Here is a 25,128-nt window from a genome sequence, read left to right on the forward strand (position 1 = left end):
GAATATATATGCTTGCAATACTTGGGTCTATCGTGCACACATATTCTGCAGCGGTTTACACATAATATTTTACTCATTACAAAAGCTTCTACATCACTTGAGCTAACAGTCTATTTGGACACAAACAATATAAATATCATGGATTTTTAGGGTACAGAAACCAATTCCATCAATGCAATATTATGCTGACGCCGAGGTCATGTTTCACCAGGTAAGTGCGTATAATGCTAATCATTACACTACAGCGCTGACACATCTTGCAACTAGTGGGTGGGGGGGATATTGCAGAGGCACACATTACCTGCTATAACACATGAATATAGATAGGTTTAGGGGAGATAATACAAAAGGACAATATATTTGTGATACCCCTAAAGTGTTTACTGTCCAATCCATAAATATATATCTGCATGTTTGATTCAAACCTAATACATGTATTCACACTGCATTAATTAGACAAAGTAAGAATTAATATATATACACATTGTTAATAGTATAGGAAATGCTGTTTATTTAGCTCCACAACCCCCTCCCTGGGGAACATGGAGCAGACTGCCCTCACTGGACTATGGGAACTGAGGGACACGCGGCAGGGACGTTTGAAATGCAGCCGCAGTATAGGGGAGAAATATCCCAATAGAGGGCCAAGTGAATGAAGGGGCTGGAGCGGCACGTGCAGTCAGCGGAAAGAGACCGGCATGCGACTGTGGTTATAAAAGGAGAACTTGTGGGATAGTAAGCTGTCTGAGGGGACACAGGACCTCATTCAGAGCCGGACGCTATTTGCGCTCGCTCGTTCAGAAAACGGGGCTGGCTATTTAAATTGAGCGCTTGCTCTTTGTGGTCTGTTGATGCCTCCATGTCTGAGCGAGCGTCCGAAACATGCGCTCGCTATTTTGTAAAGACGCCCCCTGGCCGTTCGCATCCTACGTCATCTCTGCTATTTATTTGATTAATCGAGTACATCGAAAGGCGTATGAACTGCTCGCAGTGATTGTGGTAGCATTTTCCTACCGCAATCATGCGAACATGTCAGACTAAGAGACAACCAAGTGACGTGGTCGATGACGCTGCTTTGTTAATTATGCACACCCTTAAAACGCCCGTTTTGACCATTTGGCACGCCTGCGTTCGGATCTCCACCCCCCATTTTCAAGCATCTTCCCCTGTTACCACCCACAAACGCCTCATCCTGTCACTCAAATTAGCAGGCACTCGCTATTTTGCGAGCACACGATTTCCGACCGCAATGACTGGTTGGCGCATGCACATTACGACCCATATGCATGCGCAGATGTGCGAACATCACGCAGAGCGAACGAGCGGCCGCTTACGAGCGGCTCTGAATCAGGCCCACAGTGAGTTGTGAAGTGGCTGTGAGGAGAGTGGACAGCAGAGCAGCAGCGCTTACCTGAGGGGATCATGGCCATTGATCGAGATGAGCCAAGGAAGAGCAGGTTCATCAGAGAGCATCTGGAAGATTGGGTGGAGACACAGGATGGTGACTCCCATATCCAGCAGCCTGGCAAGGGGTGTGACGGACGGCCCCAAGGAGGCAAGGCACAGGCGGAGCAGTTATCCTGTAATAGAGCTGGAGGCATGATCGCTGAGGAAAAACAGGTGCAGCTAATTACTAAGGGTGTAAGCCCTCCAAGCCTCACTTGTCTAACACTAGGGAAATATTTGGAAGGAAAAGTAGAGCAATGAATTGTAACATTGACAGATAAGACTGATAATAAATCGCTCAGCAGACTTCACCCGGTTAGGTCCTAAAGGCACCTTCTGACTTGTTTTGTTTATATTGCCTTCATAAAGCCCGGGTCCAAAAGAAAGCAAGCAGAGAGGTTAAAACCTGTTGACAGCAACAATATTGAGAGACTAAGAGGTATATATACTAAAGTGAAAGTTTTTAGAATTGGAGATGTTGCCCATAGGAACGGAAGAGGGTAAAAGCCGGAAACATAGTAAATGCATTGAAAAAGCCGGTACTTCATAGTAAGTGTATTAGAAAAGCCGGAAATCCTATTACATGTATTGAAAAAGCCAGAAATCCATAGTAGATGTATTAGAAAAGCCGGAAATTATAGTAAATGTATTGAAAAAGCCGGAAATCCATAGTAAATGTATTTAAAAAGCCAGAAATTATAGTAAATGTATTAGAAAAGCCAGAAATCCATAGTAAATGTATTAGAAAAGACGGAAATCATAGTAAATGTATTAGAAAAGACGGAAATCCATAGTAAATGTATTAGAAAAGACGGAAATCTATAGTAAATTGATTGCCGGCTTTTTCAATGCATTTACTATAATTTCCAGCTTTTTTAATGCACTTTACTATGATTTCCAGCTTTTTCAATACATGTAATATGATTTCTGGCTTTTCTAATACATTTGCTATGATTTCTGGCTTTTCTCATACATTTACTATGATTTCCGGCTCTTCGAATACATTTACTATGGATTTCCTGCTTTTCTAATACATTTACTATGGATTTCCGGCTTTTCTAATACATTTACTATGGGTTTCCGGCTTTTCTAATACATTTACTATGGATTTCCGGCTTTTCTAACACATTTACTATGGATTTCCGGCTTTTCTAATACACTTACTATGGGTTTCCGGCTTTTTCAATACACTTACTATGATTTCCGGCTTTTTCAATACACTTTACATTGTTTCCGGCTTACTATGTTTCCGGCTTTTACCCACACCCATAGGAACCAATCAGATTCTAGCTATTATCGTCTAGAAGGTGCTAGTTAAATGTTAAGTAGGATCTGATTGTTTGCTATGGGCAACATCTCCACTTCTAAAAACTCTCACTTTAGTAAATATACACCTACAGGTGTAGTAGTGAGGGATTGCTACACTGAGTGAATCCAGTCATTATAATAAAAAGCCGGTGACTTAAGAACCCAATCCAGCATATGATTGCAGGGAGTAACAAGTAACAACCCTCACACAGAATTGTAAAGCTACATTGAAACGCACTCTCTTTGGCAACTTAAATGCTACACTGCAGTAACCAGTGATTTAGTTAGAAGACTTTCTAATACATTGTATCCAGGCAGACTGTCTACCCTGCTCAGCAAGGAATTTGGTAGTGAAGATTGTTGCACATCACTCTAATGCCGCATACACATGCCGACTAGGGAAAGACATTACAATTAAGACATCATAATCGTATCGTCATTCCCCATCCCCTGCAGTACCTACACTGAACGATTAGTCATTCAGTGCAGGCACCCTCCCTCACCCCTGAACATGGTCAATCTTTCATTATCGGTAGATTGACCGCCGTGTTCAGCCGATGATTGATATCGGAAACGACCAGCGGGAGCGCGCATCGCTTGTCTTTTCTGGCATTATTGTGCAGGATTAATGGACAACTGAACGGTAATGATGTCGTTATCGTTCAGTCGTCCATTAATATCTGCTAGTGGATGTACACCTTAAGCTGGAACAGTTTTAAAAGGAACAGTACCCCGAGCTGAATACAAAAATAGTGATCATAACAATTAACTCCTCAAAACATCTCATCAAACCCGGGCAATGGATAGTGCATTATAAAATTATTTAAGCGCTGAACTGTAATAGTTTGGGGACATTTACAGCACCTAGTAACAGATTCTAAAAAATCATAATATAAGACATATATTGAAATTAACAAGGTTGCATTAGTGAATTGATTTGAAATTGACCAGTTAAAGCACCTTAGTGCTAAGAAAAGAATATTGAATGTATGCTATGTATATCAAATCTGCTAGATAAGAATTACTTACCTTGTTTAAGGTTGCAGGTTCCTGATTCCCAGGCCCGTTAGTGATCGACGAGTTCCTGTAAAATAAAATAATTGTGTATGTTACTGTTCAATGAAATGTATTGTTAATATACAGTAAATGTCAAGGATCTTGCTTATGTAGTGTTATTCTCAAATAAACAGAAATCCTGTTGAAAGAAGACCAAGGAGGCATTATTTGTCATCACCCTAACTTTAATACTGTCCTGATTAGTCATACTTCAAACAAGTAATAATTAGTGTATTACATATTCTTACCTCTAGGGCAAAGCCATCCTTGCTTGTCTTCCGCAATCTGAAATAGATCAGCGTTGTCGAGGACTCTGGCATCATGTGCCCGTCCATGCCACCTGATGAATACGTCTATGAAACAAACAAAAAATGTAATAGCTCAAAAACCAAAAGAACACTCACTAGTACAAAAGTACTTACCAGTATTTGTGGCCCACTACAGCCTGAAGTATAATCGGATGCCGCCATGGGGTTGCCATGGGTGGTGGGGGGGTTATGGGGATGTGGGTCCCATTGATGGCACCAGCACACTGCGGATACCCACACCTGAGGAAGCCTTGAATGGTGTAATCTAAGTGCTGTCCTTCTTGCAAGGAGATGAAGATTTGGTAAAGGGTGTCCACAAATGCCTGCGTGACCTGGCAGATTATCTTGCAGACTGTGCCCATCCCAACTTCAATAAGCAGGAGAGTGTACGGTACTCTCCAGGGGTAGCACACCACCAGACTGCAATTGCTAATCTCCTGCTTGGGGTGATGGGCTTGTGGAACTTGGTTGTCTGCATGGTCAGTGCTGCTGCCAGTAGATCCAATATATAACAGAATGTAGCACGTGACCCATCCACTGCTCCTCCTGAAAAGCTTCCACAGTCAGCATGAACGCTTCTCTGTGTGCTTATTCTCATAATGGATATGATGCTGGATGACATCAGTGCTCTCCTCCTGCTCAAATATTGGCGTTGAGATCTGGCCCTCTCAGTCAAGAACTGCTGCCTCCTCTCCTACCCTGCACTAGATAGCACAGAGTCAGAAGCTGCATCATGCGCTCTGTTGCTGTATAAAGCTGGGTACACACTTTTTCGATTGCAGGCTGGTCGGGTAAAACTGTCCCGATGAGCCGTGCAGTCTGTCCCCAGTGTGAGCATCGGTCAGCTGCCTGTCAGCCGCATACACACTGTTCAGACATAGCACAGTGTGTACGGGCTTCTATGGGATCGGGAGGTGGAACCGATAAATATTAAACAGTACATAAGATGCGATCTCCCGATCCCGACCATTGCAGTATCGTTAAAAGCCATTTATTGGCTAACGCTCCTGCATCGGGACAGGGTACACACCTATACAATACAAGGGCCGTTCGCTCCATATTGCATGAATGGCCTGATGATTGTATAGGTAAGTACCCATCTTAACACAGTGGAAATCTGATTGGTTGGCACTTTGGGGTCTATGTACTAAGCCTTGGAGAGAGATAAAGTGGACGGAGATAAAGTACCAACCAATAAGCTCCTAACTGTCATTTTCAAACACAGCCTATAACGTGACAGTTAGGAGCTGAATGGTTGATATTTTATCTTAGTCCACTTTATCTCTCTCCAAGGCTTAGTACATAGACTGCTTAATATTTAACTTATACTGTGTTCCAGAAAAATAAAGTATCACTGCCTTCACAGCATAAAAGGGTAGCAGCCATCCTTGATTATACATCTCTTGCTTCTCCATTGATATAATTATAATGTGAATTTCGAATGGTACTTAGGGGGAGATTTAATTAAGCTTGGAGAGAGATAAAATAGGAGATAGCACCAACCAGTCAGCTCCTAACTGTCATTTTTCAAACACAGCCTGTAAAGTGAGTTAGAAGCTGATTGGTTGGTACTATTTTTCTCCAATTTTATCTCTCTCCAAGCTTTATTAAATATCCCCCTTATATTGTCAATATAGGGTTAAAAAAAATCCGCAAATTCCAATTCGTGATCCTTACCATAAAATTCAAGTGTTAACTACATAATGTCTACACAATGTAAAAAAAACTGAAAAACACCTTGTTATATATTTTTTTTGTGCCTAACTATTAAAAAAATAATATTATAGAATAAACAAATTAAAGTCACAAAAAGCAAAATATCTTTTGACATAAAATCTACATCTACTTTGGGTTCGGTATGAAATACCGCCAGACCTATGCCGGAAGACCGGCAGCAGTGAAAATCCCGACAGCCCCAAAGGTAAGTATTTACTAACCCTACTCCCCCCTTAGCCCTAACCCTCCTTTAAAGGTGCCTAACTCTAACCTCCCTCCCTAGTGCCTATTCCCCTCTAAGTGCCTAAACCTAACCCCCCTTCACCACAGCCTAAACCTAAGTCTCCTGGGGGGGATGCGTAACCCTAACCTCCCCCTAGGGGTGTCTAACCCTAACCCCCCCCTTCCACTAGCCAAAACCTGACCCTCCTGGGGGTTGCCTAACCCTAAGTCCCCCCGGAAGTCCTAAAACCTAACCCTCCCTCCCCCCTCCCCACGGCTGTCCACTCCCGGCTTACCTTCGGTCGGTAAGCCGGCTGTCGGGCTCCCGGCGTAGGTCTAATGACAGGTGTCGGGATTTCGACGCCTGTCATTAGTATCTTGCCGGGATTTGACATTCGGGGTTGGCTTCCTGACTGCATCCCTCTACTTAATCCTCTTTTAACCATTTGATACAATATATAAGTCACTCCTCGGCGGTGACCCTAGTGTTGGAAACACAGTCACCCTGGAGGGGTCAGTAATATTACACTTTGGGTCCATTGATATACAGTTACAAATGGAGTTCCTTCTAATTCACTAAATGGGAGAAGGAGGCAAGGGAGCGGATCACTGATGACATGGAGTGTGCTAGGGAAGAACAGGAGGGTGGAGGGCTCTGCCTGCAAGAACTTATATACTAATGGGAAGGGGTCAACAGTTGCAGGGTGAACTGGGAAGGTTTTTTAGTGAACAGTAGGATGAGAGCAGTATTGAGATATCAGTAGGGCTTGTGCGCTTTAAAATAAAGGTATATTTTAAGGGTGCACTTAAAGCTGAGGAGACTGGTTTAGGGTCTGACTAGGTGAAGGAGTGATTTCCTGGGAATGGGGGCAAACATGAGAGGAAGTGACCTGGAGGGAGGGAGTGTGGTGAGAGATGAAGTTAGAGATGGGGAGGAGTGCTGTAAGCATTTGATAGCAAGGATGAGTAGCTTTAACTGAATTTTGAGTGAGATGGGGAACCAATGAAACAGGTTGTGTAATGTGTTAGGGTTGGTAATAGAGTGCGCTCCTGTGCTGTCTCCATGATGCCTTTACTGAGGCATTAGTCCCTTTACCAAAATGGCTGCCAACAGGGCTTCTGCTCATACGCGGCTCAATTTCTCTTTACTGCGATTGAGTGTTGCAGTGCTACATGGCTGTGTAGTACTCAGCTTCAATGACGTAACCGTTTACCAGCATACCACTGCATAGATATGACTGGCTGGTCCTCTATATGTTTTTGCATTACCTCCGCTACCTGGATGGATACCTTGAGATATATCAATAAACCTGCAGCCCTGGCTAACTCTCACTGCGTGGCCCACTTCATATACTGATTCTGCTGGTGTCTACTATTATCCACAGAGTGCATACCACATATAGTGCACAAAGGGCCTTATTCACTACGGATTGGTATTGCGAGCGCGGTTGTGATTACGCACGGAGGTCTGCTGCGAATATATGCAAATAAATGCAATCGCAAAGCCGTCGCACAGCCAGCATAGAGCCTTCCACTACCGATATCTCACATCCGTTATACCTTGCAGTCCTGTGTATACATCGGGAACATCGAGTAACATCGGCCCCTCACGCACACTTACAGCAGGTCTGACCTTACTCAGAAATTGCTAACCTCGTCACACGCAGTGAGTACTCAAGCTGCTTATGCTGCTGCAGTGGCTAATTTATGCACACCCATGCAACAGCGTTCAAACGAACAGGCACGCCTGCGTTTCTCCGACCACTCCCCCATCACCACCCCCAAATGCAGGCGTCCCATTCCTCGATCTGCAATGGCTTTCTGTCTGCGTGCGTGATCGCAGAGCTATCGCAATGCTAACTCACGCACGCACACTGCTATGCATACGCATGCTCAATATGCACCATCGGCCGATTTGCGTACTCTGTTGCAGTTGCCATCCGTCATGAATCACGCCCCATAGATCAACAGTTAGAACTTACAATTGTAAATATTCTCTGATAGACTTATAATTGCTCACTAACTTAGTAGTCTTTTGTACAGATAGTTGTTGCTCATTTCAAGCCATTTGTATTAATAGCCTTCTCTTTCTTTTGGTTTCCTAACATTATAAACACAGCATCTAGTTAACATTTTTATTACAGATTGAAACGAGGCTGTAATTGGAAGGTGGCCAATAAGAATAAAATATAATACTGCTTCCCACTCTGCACGTCATTGTGTCCTGCTGATAACATGTGGGACTGCGCAGGGCAGGATATGTGTCTGGCCGAGGCTGGGAGTATAAAGTAGCATTGTTTACAAGTAGAGAGGACTGTGTAATGCTGGGAAATACGGCCACATACACATTTATTTTGACATATTAGAAGGAAAACGTGCGCTGTAACCGAGAAGTCAGATTTAGATATGGAGCTTCTATCTTTTCAATCGTCCTTGCTGTCTGTCCGGAACGCTGCTGTTATAGGGTTCGCGGTCATGGCGCTAGCTCTGCTAATTCACTGGGTGAGGAACAAAAGAGGAGGTAACTACCCCCCAGGACCCTTCCCTCTGCCTTTGGTTGGAAACATGTTTATTCTGGATTTCCACAACTTACCTGAAAGTTTATCAAAGGTAAGTGATTCTTTTATAATGTTGTCATCTGCATTTCTACAAGGAAACTGTATGCTTCAGAGTGCACTTGTGGGGGTGGCCATTCATGGGGAGCAAATACAGCCATGAGAAGGATGCTTAGCAATCCTCTTGGCACAGTGCTTAACCTGTAGACAAAAAAGAGGGGGGGGGCTCAATACTATGACGTACCCTGGGAGGACATTGAGGGGAAGATTTATCAAAGCTTGGAGAGAGATAAAGTGGAAAAGATAAAGTACTAACCAATCAGCTTCTAACTGTCATGTTACAAGCTGTGTTTGAAAAATGGCAGTTAGGAGCCGATTGGTTGGTACTTTATCTCTCTCCAATTTATCTCTCTCCAAACTTTGATAAATCTTCCCCTAAAATTGATCTTCAAACACTGAAGACAATAGGACCAAAAGAAGTGAATTCAGGGGCTTTCTAGCACAAATGAACATCTGACTTAGTACCTCGGTAATCTCACAAAAGGCTGAATATTAGCACAGTCAACAAAATGGCAACATACACTGCGCCTGTTTCTGAGTTGCACGTAAGCTGGAACGTGGCTGTATCTAGCCTTTTTAGCTATTGTGCATGTATTGTACGACTGCATACACATCATTAAGAGCTTATGAGCGATTTAGAGTCAACTAAGCATGTGTCAGGGTGCTCACACATAAGAGTGACATTTCATGGGTGTGTCATGTGTATGCACATTCATTCACATCTCCTGCACCTCCTAGCATAGTGACAGAGGACTTGGTGGTGTGCTGGCATAGATGCATAGGACTCATAATATGGATGTATAGTCGCATTAGCATTCTGTTTGCGTTCCAATTGCTGCTGGTGTCTGGAATTACTTTTGCAAAAAGTGCAACTCAGAGTCAAACCCTCTGTGTGTAGGTGATCAGTTTAATCATTCCCTAATGTGTGAGGAACTATATTGTGGAATAATGTGGATGCACCAAAGTGTGGTGTAATGAGAGACACAGGTTGGTATAATGTGTGGGCACTACTGTGTAGTATAATGTATGGGCACAGCATTGTGGTATAATGTGTGGGCACAGCAGTGTAGTATAATGTGTGGGCACTGCAGTGTGGTATAATGTGCGGGCACTGCAGTGTGGTATAAGGTGTGGGCACTGCAGCATGGTATAATGTGTGGACACAGCAGTGTGGTATAATGTATGAGCACAGCAGTGTGCTATAATGTGTGGACACTTCAGTGTGGTATAATGTGTGGGCACAACAGTGTGGTATAATGTGAGGAAGAAGTGATGGGGATGGGAGCAATTTTGATGGTGGTGGTGGGGTGGGGGGAGTGTCAGCAGTTTTGCACATTTATTTATAGCTACTATAGGAAGTACTTAATTTACTATGGGCCTGATATAGACAGAATTTCAGAGCCGCACACAGGCGGCTGTGCAATTCCCTCCATCTAAAATGCTAATGTAGGTGTCTATAGGTAACTTCTCTGGGCGCGCCTGAAATAATCTCACACAAAAAGATGGCATGTCCTTGAGACACACCCCCTTTCATTATTGTAGGGAGTGTGCCCAGCACAATAATGCTGGGATGCCCCCAAGCTCTCTCCACTGTGTGAATAAATCCAGCCCACATGCTCATGGCATCTATTCACTTGCCGGTGATTGTTTCACTGGAAGATCCCCCCCCCTCACGGGACACTGTAGCCTGTGGGTAGAAATGGCTGTTTCAGCAGGGCACCGCCATCAGAACAGCGCGCATTTCAAATCAGGAAGTGTGCAGCATCCCACTGAAACAGCCTAGCAGGAACACTATGTAGTGGTCTCATTTACCCACAACTGGCCAGCATTACAAGGGTTACTGGGCTGCTCGCTACTACCTCTTTGACTCCTCCATGCTTACCACTACCTATTTGCACTACCCTTCTGACCCCTCTTTACCAAACACTATATCTCTGCACTATGGACCTCATTCAGACCCGCTCGCTAGCACTGTGTGCTCGCAGGCGGCCCGATGGTTTGCGAACGCACATGCGCACAGTTCGTTCTGCACGTGCGCGAACTACTCTGTGCGATCGCAGCCCGCTTGCTCGCCCAGCAAAGACAGCCCAGTGAAATGAGTGACAGGAGAGGCTATTTGTAGGTGGTAACAGGGGCAGGACACTAATAACAGGGGTGTGGAGGTGCAAATGCAGGCGTGCCTCGTGTTTCAATGCCGTTTTTAAGGCGTGCATAATTAACAGGCAGCGTCATAGTACACGTCACATGCCTGTTTTTTACACTGAAGTCCTTGCAGTGCTTGCGGCAGGGTAAGGCAACCACAAGCACTGCGATCGCTTCCGAAGGTGCTCGATGTACCAATGTTTTAATACACTATCTGGAGATGATGTGCGCTAGTGGGCGTCTCAACATACGCTGATGGGTGTCTGCATACACAGAGCGATCGCTCGCACAGCCAAAGTGGGTGTGCTTATGCCTTGGCGAGAGATCGCTTCCCATGTCGTCACTTTGACAAATTACATACGCTGGATGCGAGCGATCGCATCTAGCGAGCGGGTCTGAATCAGCCCCTATATCTCCCTGACCCCTCCATACTCACCACTACCTATCTGCCGTGGCGCTGGTGGAAGGGGCCATAACCTAATCACGGGAGGCATGGTCACTCCCCCTTAGGATAAAAAAAAATCAAAAAACATTTTTGTGCCACTGCGTGCCGGGGAGGGGGGTCGCTGTGATCCCCTCAGTCCAGTGCAAAGCCAGGAGGGGGCACAATCAGTGTGATCACTCCCCCCACAGGCACAGATAGGAGACTGCTGTGGCTGCTGCTCAGCAGCTGCGAGCAGTCTCCAACTGCAGCCCAGCACACAGCAGCATGTGCTGGGCTGCTGTGAGGTAGGAGGGAGGAGAAGGGGCGGCACTGGACCCAGGCCCCCTTCTGGCCCCTCCAGCAGGCATGGGCCCGGGTAATTAGTACCCACTCTCCCCCTCTTCTAAGCGCCCCTGCCTCTCTGCTCTACACCCCTGACACCTCCTTACCAAACACTATCTCTCTGCAGTCTGTAGTATGCCCCTGGCCCATCCACAGAGGAGTAGCGTGGAATCATGGCGCCGGAGAAAGTGCATGTCATAGCACCCTCCTTTTACTCCTGTTACTGAACTGTGCCAGTGGGGTATGGCCAGCCTGCAGGGAAAGTGAAGAGAAAAACAGAAAACAGTGGCAGTATCACGCTGGGCATTGAGATCCCATTGGGGGAATGGAATGCTTTAGTGATGCACTGTCTGACATTAAGGGGTAGCTGCTTTGACCAGGGCCGTAGCTAGGGTAGAGCGGCTGGTGCCATCGCACAGGGCACCACAGGTCAGGGGGTGCTGTTTGGGCCTGTCAAATTTCTATTTATTATCATTCTTGCTTGTAGCTTCCTCTTTTATTCATCCCCAGCACCTCCTGGTCTCTCCTATCTTTTCCCTGGCCCTTCCCCATGAAGCCATGGTCCTTTTTTGGGTACATTATATCCCTTTGAAAAATGAGGGGGGCGCCAATGCTCTTTCTGACACAGGGCACTAAAAAGTCTAGTTACGGCTCTGGCTTTGACACTGCTTTATTTATGTATAGCACCTAGGATCTGACTTTTATGTCCTTTGAACCATTGTTATCAGTCAATAGAGGAGATTGTGTTATATATTCTGATCATTTAACTTAAATTGACAGAGTACATGAGCTAGAGTGAGATTCCACGGGGTGCACAGCTTATGCACAGCTTATTACTGCAATTACTGCCCCAAGCAGCTGTCACTGGAGTGGGAACACCTATGGGAAGCTCCCTACTCAGCTTTGCTCCTACTTCGCAAATATACACTACACCTATATTAATGTGAGTACTACTAACATGTTCTGTCTACCACCATTATTATTAGTTCAGGTCTCCTAATAATATTTAAAAAAATCCATAACTTATTTAGGATATAGTGTAAACTAACCGAGATAAACCTAACAGGCGGCCGTCATACTATGTAGCGCCCCAGGAATTCCGGAACTCTGGATGGTGCCCTCTGTCCATTTTGGTGCCCGGAGCTCATGCTCCACTGGAACCACCCTCGCTACTCCCCTGCCCATCCATACCAAACAATGTACTGTCTCCATGACCTCTCCATGCCCACCACAACTTCCCTTGCCCACATAACTGACTGCCATGCACAGGAGTAGATCACTGACCTTCCAACTATGGCCACTTGTTAGAAATACAAGGAATTGTGTTTTTTTAAGCCAACACATTAGTCTGTGTCTTTGAAGCCAATTTGTTCAAACTCAGCATGAGGCCCAATTTTCACATTTGGACTGATTAGTTATTTTCACTAATAGTCTCAATTTCTACTAAAGTAATATTAGTTATTAAAAATATAAAGACAATAGAAGAAGACTCAAAAGATGAATTCAGCGGAGGATGCAGTCCGAGTCCTGGGTGCACCGATGTGCGGGGGTACAGAAACCTAATGCGTTTCTCAGCCAAACGATCACCGGCTGTTTCCTCAAAGCATTTTTTTACTCTCTACCATCATTTATTTTTATTTTGCATGCATATTTATACAGATTCTGTGGCCACAGTACGGTTTTTTACATAATGTTCATTACTGTTTATGATTATATTGTACATTAAATATTTATGTGACATTTAGCGCTCCCAGTTCTTCTTTTTTTTTCTCCATATACATAGGGGATAGCCACCCCTGTCTGGTGAGCAGCTTTAGATTCACACATTGGTTTGGTTTAAGCGCCCCATTTCTTTTTCTTTTTTACACTTCTGTGATGCAGATCAGTCAGCAAAACCTAATGACATCTGGTTGGGTCTGAAAGAACTACCTACAATGAGTGACATGTCTACCGTGACTTTGTCTGAGACGGTCACCATTAAGAGAATGGTGGATGATTATTTTAGGGATAGCATCCAAATAGGCATGTCAGACAGTCAGTTTCACTACTGGCAGGAAAAGGCAATTTGGAGTCCCTTACACAAACTGGCTTTGCTTTACTTAAGTTGCTCACCCTCCAGTGTGTACTCATTCTGAAAGAGTTTTCAGCGCAGCCGGGAACCTTGTCAGTGATCGGCGTAGGAGGTTACTTCCCCAAAATGTGGAAAAGATTATGTTCATAAAAATGAATGACAAATTCCACGAGGAAGACCTTTACCAGCAATTAAGTAAAATAAATACAGAGGCGTCTGTAATGGTGGATTCCAGCGGAGACAAATTAATATTGTGTGAAGAAGAGGATGTACACCCTGATGATGATGATGATGACATCTGATCTTACCTATTTTGTAAAGCCAGTTTGTGTATGGGATCATTGCCATCAATGTCCACTGCGCATTGGCAGCTTGTTTTGTGGGGGTCCAAACAAACCAATAATTTCAGCCACAAGTGGCAGTCCCTGTCGCTGAAGTGATTTCTTTTGTTAAACTGTGAATGTCCTGATTCATATATACAACATAAGAGTGGGTGGGAGGGCACAAGGACAATTCCATCTTGCACCAGAAAATTGTAATGGCCACAAGTAGCACATCCTGCATGCTCCTTTCATGTTTTTAAAGAAAATTCTGAACCACCAAGTTGATGGGGTGGGCAAATATGAGCAGCAGCAACACAGAACATCTTCCTGCCAGGATGTGTGCAATAAAGTGCAAATACATTTAATACAAAAATTAGTTATGTATATTGGTCACATACATACATATTTACATGGTACATACAGTGCGTAACCTGAAGCACGTCACCTGTTGTTGACAAATAACTTCCATAGGACCAGCAAACATCACAGATACTGGGAGTTCTAATTCAGCCAGAGAACTACAGGCTGCTTCCCTCTGATGTAAACAGCAAGTCTTGGTCCCATTATCCCTAACAACCTCCCTGAGTACAAACTAGTAAACGTCTTTTTACAGTATGTTCTAGCAGCACCTCCACAACCAAGGCCACCTCATTTCTATTAGATGTATAAGAAATTAAAAACCTCCTCCAGATCAAAGATGTATTTTAGGAACTGAAGAACTTGATCCTAGATTGATCTTCCCTCATAAAAATTTTTAAGAATCAAAACATTAAATTAAATAAATTAAAAACGAATCAATCCTTCCATCCTTTCCCTGTCTTCAGTCCATAAACATATTCCAACTCCGTCGGGCTGCTGTCCTAGTTAAGGAAAACATTCTTGGTTTTTAAAATTCCTAGGGGTCGTATAGTTTATTAAACTGCCATCCTGTCTACCACTGCAATGCCACTCTGTGCCATGTTGGAAGCTGAACTGCCACATGTTAGTGCCGCCCACTGCTGTCGCTTAGCTTAGTCAGCCAGCTAGCTGGATGCAACCTTTTGGCCCTAAACTAGATGAAAAAAATCAATATTGTGAGCTGTGAGGTGGTCAAAATTGACTGGAAATTACTGGAAATAAATGTTATTGAGGTTAATAATACTGTAGGAACAAAAACAGGCCCAAATTATGTGATTTTAGCTGTTTTTATGATTTTTTTTTAGAAAAAAAAATACAGATCCAAAACATGCAAGGGGCGGCTTTGGCAAAACCAAATCCAGATCCAAAACACAAGGAGATACAGATCCAAAATATGGGGGTCGGTGCACATCTCTAGTTCTTAGGGTAATTTTCTATCTAATCTTGATAAAGGGCCTGTTTCAGAGATGGATGGTATTGCAGGGCCTCACAGAAGCTGCTCTGTAATACTGTCCAACAAAATGTAAATGCAGCAGTAGGTGTCTGGAGGAAATAGACTCCTTCTTGCTGCATCTGAGAGATCTGAGTACAGCAGGTGTAGAAGTTGCTTCGGATCACCATCACAACCATCTCGACCATCAGTTGCGATGGTTGCCTCTTTGGCCAGGCTGCGTAAGCTGAAGCTTACCTCAGCCTGGCACCTACAAGGCCAGGAATTTTGCATCCACTACTGCAACTTCATGAATCAAGATAAGCTGCCTGATTAGTGCTTAATATATAGTTGTATTTTCCTGCAAAATAGATCTTGAGATATAGCTCTATCTATCTATCTATCTATCTATCTATCTATCTATCTAACCTTCTATGTATTTATATATGCATACATATATAACAGTTTGTGTTTGGTGTGTGAAATGTATGTATATATTTTATATACATATTTAAATTCATATATTCATTTTGGACTCGAGCCTGTGCAAATTCGATATTTTTTTTTTGTCTCCATAGTTCATAAACAGTCCCTAAAAGTATATTTGTCCCCCCCCAAAAATTATATTTTTATACATCTAGTCATTTTTGGCTTGCGTAGCCTTCACACTGCACGCGCCAAGTGTCAAGCGTCTGTTTTTTCCTAAATTGCTCCTCTCCTTGATGTCACATTGAGATAATACATACCTCAGTTTCTTTCTAGGTGACTAAGCTATACAATATTGAATATGTTATCCAAATTTATCTCATAGTTTTTGCGTGATGCGGGAATGAACAGAAACAAAAATTCTGAACACTTTTTTTTGTCTCCATAGTTCATACACAGTCCCAAGGAGTATATTTCTCGCAAAAAATGTACAGACACAACCATTGCAACTTTATTATAAGTATAATAGGAAAAAAATTTGATTTACATCTAAAGGGCTCCTCTTTATATCATAAATTTTAGTCATACTGGTAGGAGTTGAATTTATTTCAGTACGACTGACATTTTCTTTCTTAGTTCCACCAAAATTTTATTACATTGTTTATCCACTCTATCCAGTATTATTGGTAGAAAAGATTCTTCCCTTCTACATGTGTTAATTATTTCAGTATTTAAGTATCTTTTTCCACAGAGGCAATGTACAAATCAATTTAGCTCTGTGAACAGTTCAAACAGATGATTATTAGTAGGAGCAAACATAATGATGCGTACACACACGGTACGATAAAAATTAACGAATATTAACAATATAAGTTTTTTGGTGCCCTCCAACCCTCAAACGATTAGAGATGCGCAGGCACGTATGGACGTTAATGGTATCGTCCATCGGCCATGCATGCAGGCCAACCTGGTCGATATCGACCAGGGCACATAAGGACCCGCGATCGGTCATCGCTGGACCGTCGTTGCTGGGTTGGTGGTGTGCTGGATGAACGTTATCGATCATACAGCACACCAGAAAGGTGAAGGGAGATCAGTCAGCGATATCGTTATCGCTGACTGATCGTACCGTGTGTACGCAGCATTAGACCTTTAGTAAGTAGATACATGTCTGCATCTGCTCATTGTTTAGATGACAGGTTAAAGATACCCTGCAGATTAACTAGGTTTTGAAATTGTTTATTTTTCTTTGCAGTCTTATTTCCTCTTAGCATTTTTGGTGTTTTTTGTTGTAAATGTTCGTATTGACTTTTACTGTAAAAGGTCCTGACCTTTGATGATTTTGGTCAAAAAGGGACATTTTGAACTTGAAAGTGGGGATTTGGTTTTGTTCCATGCCAATTTGGAGAGGAAAAAATTTGTGTTGTATGTTGTGGTGTATTTGGTCTGTGCATAGTTTGTCTATACCTAAATGATCAGAAGTAAATAATCTGGTGTATATGTAATTATTACATTCTCTAGATCTGTATATATGTTGGGTTGTGAGAGGAGACTTGATTGTCATTCTTGTTTTTAAGACAAGTGTGTCAGACTTGAAGTTGTTTGTGAACCCGGTGTCTGAAAAAAGCCTGTATGGATGTCTGGAAGTGTGTAGAGAAAGCTGGCAGGCCTGAGTAGACCACCTGGCATGAGGTAGAGAACACTTCCCTGACCGGGAATAGAACCCGGGTCTCGGCGGAGAGATGCCGTATCTTACCCACTAGACCACCAGGTACTTTGGTGTTGGAGACAGGTTGGTATGTATAGCAGAGAAGAGTGTAGCAGTTGATTGACCAGGCTGGTACTGGGTTGTTACTGTAGATAACATATAATAACACTCTTCTTACTTGTATCTCTAAACCGGAATGCTGGAGTGGTAGATCTTGGCAATGTATTTACCAGGCTCGAACTGGGTTGTCGCTGTAGTCCAGGATAAAGAGCACTCAGATGGTAGCAGGACCTAATGCAGACCGAACACCAGTATGGATAGTGATACCAGGAACAGCACCAATGGAGCAGGAACCAGCAGAAACTCACTGTGCAGCATGGATGGTATATACACAGGCGTGGCACTGGTTCAGGTAAATGGAACAGGCTGAGATTACCTGTGCAGCCAGTGGAATAGCTGCCACAGGTGTAAAAAACTTGCAAGAAGCCATGAAGCAAACAGGGACAAACCTGCATCAATGGAAATCCAGGAATGCAATACTCAGTAGAAACCGAGGTTAGACATAGTACTGGTGATTTGGTACAGCCTGCAGCTGGGAGATATACCCCTGGGTTACCAGGGATAGGCTGAGCAGAGTCAGGTGGTATGGGAAGGCTCAGGCTGTCACTCGATTGGCTGCTACAATCAGGTGATCGGGACTTGTCATTGCAATACTCTAGAGCAGGTTCTGATGTTGTCTGTGGCCTAGCAGGCCGGGAAATACTGAAGCCTGCATGTCTAGGATATGACAGAATTCTGGCAGAATCGATAAGTGACCCAACGGCAGGAGAAACAGACTCGGGTTGTGACAAAGTGTTTATTTATTTTCTCTCATAATTTATGGAATCCGTGTAAATTTGTCATTTTTAGTTCTAATTAACTCTTGTTCGAATCTCTGGACCCAACTACTAACTAATACCTCTTTTCGTTTTTGGACATGGTTCCAACCCTGGTCAGACCCAGGTCAGACCCATTTACACTGCAGCTTCGATCTGGGTTACTCCCAGGTCAGCCCTGTTCACACTGAACTCAGGTCTGCCCTGCTAAACCTGTGAGGTCATAAAAAGTGGGAGGTGAATGCCCCACAACCACCAATCAGCTCATTTTAGGCATGACCCAGGTCAGATAACCCGGGTTGAACCGTTTACACTGCACCATTACCCAGGTCCATCCTGGGTCCAACCCTGGTAGCTACCTGACACTGTCTGAGGAAACCACTGATGGGCGTATAGGCGGAGAAACGCGTTACACGAGTGCCCGCTGTGGAGAGGCATAGAGTATATGGGCTGCTGTTCCCCTGATCGTGGGTCCCTGTTCATTTGACCATCATACTGGTAAATACTACTGCCGGCTCGCTGGCCATGCAGCATTTGGTCTGAATAGAAGGGACACATTCAGGGCAGGAAAACTGAGCGGGACATTTACCAAACACACATGCATGTGATTAACTTTCTCCCGTCTGACAACCCACGCTGCAAATCCACAGCCTCCAACTACTAATATTCGTTTTGGATCCATTCATAGCTCTAACTGGGATTGTTATATATTTACGAGCTACAATCCATTTATACCTTGCTTCAGGAAATTTCTTTTTGGGAACAACTTTTAGCAGGAACAATTCCAGATACAAATGTATACATTTTTTTGAAGGACATGTATCTCTTTTGCCAAGTGATCCTAGTATCCTAATCTTTCAACATTGCTACATCTGTGTTTATCAAACAGCAATTGCTCTGTGGTTCAATACACTTATGTAGTTCTATGTGCAGCACCATACGAGTAGTGGTGCATTGTGATTTATCATTATTGTGTATGCATACACTGCGTGTTTACTGTATCATTTCATATTATTTTCATCATTCATTATTTTTCATTTTTTAGGGTTCATTTCAATATTTTTTATTTTTCATTGTTATTTATTATTTTTATTATTTTTAATTTTAATATTTTTCATTTGTTGCATCTTCATTTAATTTATACATTTTCATTCATGTATTTCCACATGTGTTTTTATCTCTTGGAGTTTACTCCTATTGCCCTTTATTAAATACCTTTTTTAATTGCACCCTGATTAGCGCCCACTATTTCTTTTTACATTGAACTCTGCCCTGCTAAACCTGTGAGGTCATAAAAAGTGGGAGGTGAATGCCCCACAACCACCAATCAGCTCATTTTAGGCATGACCCAGGTCAGATAACCCGGGTTGAACCGTTTACACTGCACCATTACCCGGGTCCATCCTGGGTCCAACCCTGGTAGCTACCTGGGTTGGATTGCTGGGTCACTTGACCTGGGTTATTTTTCAGGGACCCTTTTACACTGAGCTGCGACCCGGGTAGACCCAGCAAAAACCCAGGTTTTTGCTCTGGTGTAAAAGGGGTATAATTCATCCCCTTCATTGAACTGATATTGTTCTGCAAAGGATTCTAGATCTTTCTAAGCTGACTCTAATGGGGCATACACACTAGACGATTGTTATGAACGATATGAACGATTACAATATCATTACTTTTTTATGTTGTTCATATCGTCCAGTGTGTATGCACTGAATGACCAATGATGCACGCTCCCGCAGGTCAATAATGATGTCCCCAGTTGGCTGAACATGCAGCTAAATCTGGGGCATACTTGCCAACTCTCCCTGATTGTCAGGGAGACTCCCTGAAATAGTAGCAATCTCCCGATGGGAGAGGAATAGGAAGCAGGAGGAGTGAGAATTGAACGGGCTGCTGCTGGTCATGAAGAGTGCAGACTTGGATGCGGGCCCAGGAGGAGGAACACGGCCTCCGCGTTTCACAGTGTGAACAGTGTTTTGACTTGGGGGAAGGAAGGAAGGAAGGGTGACAGTGGGAGGTGCTACTGCTGCTGGCACTGTATGAGTCCTGTCGAATACAGCAGCACAACAGTTTAAAAAGTAGGTGTTGCAGACCCATTTTTTTCTGCCCCTGAATCCTCGAGGCCCGGTACTGGTGTCCCCCTTGTCCCACCCTGGAACCGGGCCTGCTTACCCCCATTATGAAGCTGTTATTTCTACTTCAGGGTCCATAGGGTATCCACAGGGTACCTTGTGGTATAGGTGTGACGTCAGTCGCTGGGCACCATAGAGTTAAGCTTTTCAGCCTCCCAGGATGCACTAAGGTCCCCCTCCTATACCCCGCCCCCGAGCCAAGGCACCTCAGTTTAGTTTGGTGCCCGGCCGGAGTCGGGTGCACCTGTCGGAGTGGGGGCTAGAAGAGCCCCTGAAGCTTTCTTCAGTGCAGCTGTGGCTGCACATCTGGATGTACAGCATGGACAGTCAGTCCTGACGTCCATGCTGTCTTCCCTACACCCCCGCCGGTACCAGAACGCCGGTACCGATCCGGGGATGCTGGTGAGCATCTGGGGTCACAGCTAGCGGTGACCCCAGATGTTCCGGACCATGGCCGGATCCAAGGGGGACAAAGGTAAGCAGCGGGGTCCCGCGGTGGGTCCCCGCTGGTCACATGGTCCTAAGTTCCCAGGCAGGAGGCTCCCTGGGGACTGGCTGCAGCGTGGAGCCAGGCGACCAACCTGCGCTTTCCACTACCCCCTGGGACAGCGGACCGCAGCAGAGCGTAGCGCTGCGGTGTCCCAGGGGTTAAATGCATGCCAGGGGAGTGCGCCTTCCCTGTCTCACAGCCGGCGCCTCCCCCGCTGCACACAGCCCTCTCTGCACGCTGCCGACTGGTCCTGTGGCAGCGCTCCTCCCCCAGGCCAGCCTCCTCTCTGCTCCTCGGCGGACATGTTCTCCAGAATGCATGGTGAACGCTGCTGGAAGCGCTGGACGGAAGCATCGTGGTCTGGGTCCCCCCGCATACCTCTCCTCCGCTGTGGTCAGGTCTCTGTATGCAGCGCTGTGTCTTACCAGACCCTGTGTCTGCGTAGTTGAGTGATCAGCGCTGTTAGTGCAGGAATTGATTTCCTTTGCATTGTATGTGACTGTGCTAGCGCTGCTGCCTGTAACTTTTCTCTAAACTGTTTATTACTGTCCCTGTTCTTTCTGCTAAGCCCTTGCGGTGCGGTGCTGCAGGGTGGTCTCTCGCCTATTTAAGTTATGAGTGAGAGAGGTCACATACGTGGTGCCATCATGTCCGAAAGTGATTTTCCCCTCCGGCTACAGTGTACTACGTGTAAAGTACCGTTAGCGGAGGGGGAGGGTAGCGAAGAGGGCCTTTGCCGGCAGTGTTTGTCCATGGCGCGGCCTCTTACGGTTACAGCACCGGTACAGGAGCCGCCCTGGGCTTGTTTCGCTCAGGCGCTTATAGCCTTAGTGGGCCAGTTAGCTCCGCAACCCGCGTTTACACCGATGGGTTTATCCCAGCAGTCAGTGGTGTCATCACCCATGCAGGGTTTCCCAAGACAATTGGTGGTACCCCACAGTCTCCCTAATTCCCTGCTCCCGGTTTCTCAGGAGCCAGCGTGGATTAACTCCCTGACGAGTTCTGTACAGCACTTGTCGGATGTGTTGCAAGGGGAGTCTGTGATGCGGCTGCATAAATGGCCGGTGGCGTCTCTGTCGGCTCCTTATGAGGATGACGAGGGGACGTCTGATGATGGGGAGATTCTGGATCCTTACGATCAGGAACCTCTCCATACTAAGGACGCTGATGCTAAGTCCAAAGTATATATTCCTGGACTTATTCGGGCGGTCCGCACAGCCTTGGTGATTGAGGACGAAGTTCCCCCAGCGGCTAAATCTAAGTATGCCTTTTTCAAAGATGTGAAGGGCGATACCACAGTCTTTCCTCTTTCGGGTCAGTTGGTGGACCATTTAGAGGAGGCGTGGAAACAGCCTGGCAAAAGATACCAGCCGCAGAGACGCCTGGCGGTGGCTTATCCGTTCGCGGATAATTATTTTGCAAAGTGGGAATCTTCCCCACAGGTGGATTCTCACGTGACCCGTCTTGTCCGTAGTGCCACATTGCCGATGCCATCTATGTCCTCCCTTAAGGATGCTACGGACCGCAAGGTGGAGATCTGCCTGAAGTCCGCTTATTCCCTTGCGGGGGGCAGTATGGCCATTTGCTGGGTTGCCAGAGCGATGGAGCGCTGGGCGGATTCATTAGAGGCTTCTTTTGATTCCGACTGTCCGGCCGAACAGGCGGAGTTGATTGGTAATCTCCGTGATTCGGCCACTTATATCAACGAGGCGGCCCTAGACATTAGTACTCTGGTGTCTAGAATTTCTTCAGCAGCGGAGGCTGCTCGTCGCACCTTGTGGCTGCGATCCTGGAAGGAGGACGCAGATTCCAAAAAGAGTCTGGAGGCGTTGCCGTTTACCGGAGAAGTTCTCTTCGGTCCGGATCTGGATAAGATTGTGGCCACGCTGGCGGCAGCCAAATCGGCTTGTCTCCCGTCGGCCGCTGCTCCTTCTGGTTCTGGACCATCGTCCTTTCGGTCATCTAGGGCCCAGGGCAGGCCCAAACCACAGTCGTTTCCTCGACAGGCTGGCCCTAAGAAATCGGCCAAGCCCCGGAAGCAGGCATGGAGTACCAGACGTCCGGCCCCCAAGCCAGATGACAAGCCTGCGGCCTGATGGTCCGGGCCTCCCTTTGGGGGATCCCAGGGTGGGAGGCCGCCTGCTGCAGTTCGCCCAGTGTTGGTCGGCCACTACGACAGACACTTGGGTTCTGGAGGTGGTTTCCCACGGATACGCCCTCTCCTTCCGGCACAGACCCCCGGCTCGATTCTTCAAAATGGGTCTACCATCAGACCGGAACAAGGCTACGGAGCTGCGGAAGGTATTGCACACTATGCTCCAGGCTGGAGTTATAGTGCCTGTTCCATTCTCCCAGAGGGGCCAGGGTTTCTATTCAAATCTATTTTTGGTACAGAAACCCAATGGGTCGTATCGTCCGATTCTCAACCTCAAAGCACTCAACAAGTCTTTGCGGGTTCCGAAGTTTCGGATGGAGACCCTACGGTCCATCATTCTGGCGCTGGAACCTGGGGACTACATGGTGTCATTGGACATACAGGACGCTTACCTGCATGTCCCTATTCTTTTGCACCATCAGCAGTTCCTCAGGTTTGCAATCCGCAGCGACCACTTCCAGTTTCGGGCATTACCTTTTGGCCTGGCGACAGCACCACGTGTTTTCACCAAGGTGATGGCGGTCATGGCGGCTTCTCTGCGGCTGCAGGGAGTCCGCATGTTGCCGTACTTGGACGACCTGTTATTGGTGGCAGGATCTCCAGAGCTCCTGTTACGCCACTTGGACCTGACCATTGCACTGCTGCAATGGCACGGCTGGCTAATCAACTGGCAGAAGTCCACTCTAATCCCGTCTCGGAGGATTCTGCATCTTGGAGCCTTATTGGACTCGGGACAGCAAAGGATCTTCATGACGGAGGACAAGATCTCTGCTTTACAGTCAAGGGTGCGCAGTTGTCTGCACAGCCGCCGGGTGTCCCTACACTCGGCGATGAGGTTACTGGGCTCCATGGTGTCGGTGTTCGACATGGTGGAATACGCACAGTTTCCCTCCAGACCTTTGCAGCACCTGATCCTGTCCAAGTGGAACGGGCTGCCTCAGTATCTGAAGTCCCAGACGATTGTGATCACCCCGGAGGTTCGCCTGTCCCTTGCGTGGTGGTTACAGACGACCCACCTCAACAAGGGACGTCCGTTCTGGGTTCCAAATTGGGTCCTGTTGACAACGGACGCCAGTCTTCGGGGCTGGGGAGCAGTTTCGGGTCCACACTTGTTCCAGGGCAGGTGGACGCCGACAGAAGCGGAGCTTCCAATAAATATCTTGGAACTCCGTGCGGTCTTCAATGCTCTCCAGCAGGCACATCGGTTTCTCCAGGGTCACCCGGTGCAGGTCCAGTCGGACAACGCTACCACCGTGGCCTACATAAACAGGCAAGGAGGAACTCGCAGTCGGGCGGCTCTCATAGAGGTCTCTCGGATCCTGGTTTGGGCGGAGCGCAATCTTCCGGCCATATCAGCGGTCTTCATCCCGGGAGTGCTAAATTGGGAGGCGGACTTTCTAAGTCGCCAGGACGTTCATCCGGGGGAATGGTCCCTGCACCCGGACGTTTTTCAACTGCTGGTGGACAGGTGGGGTCTTCCAGAGATCGACCTCATGGCGTCCCGGCACAACAACAAGTTGCCGGTGTACGGGTCTCGCACAAGAATGAAGGGGTGTCTCTGGTGGATGCTCTGTCCGTCCGGTGGACGTTCCGGTTCGCATACCTGTTCCCACCGGTCTCCCTTCTTCCACGGGTAATCCGGAAATTCAAACAGGAAGGAGGGACGCTCCTGTTGATAGCTCCCGCGTGGCCCAGACGGCACTGGTTCTCAGACCTTCAGGGTATGTCCGTGGACAGTCCTCTGCGGTTGCCGCTACGACCGGACCTTCTGTCTCAGGGTCCTTGTCTTCACCCGGACCTGACTCGGCTGTCTTTGACGGCGTGGCTGTTGAGATGGCCATGCTGAGGTCCCGGGGGTTTTCCAGCTCTGTGGTGCGTACCATGTTGCGAGCTCGGAAACCGTATTCCGCGAGGATATACCATCGCGTGTGGCATACGTTCTTCCAGTGGTGTCGACCGAGAGGTTATGCACCGCGGGAGTTTCGTCTGTCTCGGATTCTCACCTTCCTGCAAGCGGGACTAGATCATGGGCTTCGCCTTGC

The 25,128-nt window shown here is 46.1% G+C and overlaps 1 protein-coding gene across 1 annotated transcript in view; it reads left to right on the plus strand.

The window, feature by feature from the left end:
- The first annotated feature begins 8,305 nt into the window (after nt 1–8,305).
- LOC148524928 (cytochrome P450 2D20-like) overlaps nt 8,306–25,128 on the plus strand; it is a 68,858-nt gene continuing 52,035 nt past the window's right edge. The window contains exon 1 of the mRNA XM_088471520.1: nt 8,306–8,666. Coding sequence (XP_088327646.1) covers nt 8,463–8,666 — 204 coding nt within the window. The 5' untranslated portion in view covers nt 8,306–8,462. The remainder of the gene's footprint in view (nt 8,667–25,128) is intronic.

Source organism: Taudactylus pleione, unplaced genomic scaffold, assembly GCF_031769625.1.
Source record: "Taudactylus pleione unplaced genomic scaffold, aTauple2 ptg000114l, whole genome shotgun sequence".
Lineage (NCBI taxonomy): Eukaryota > Metazoa > Chordata > Amphibia > Anura > Myobatrachidae > Taudactylus > Taudactylus pleione.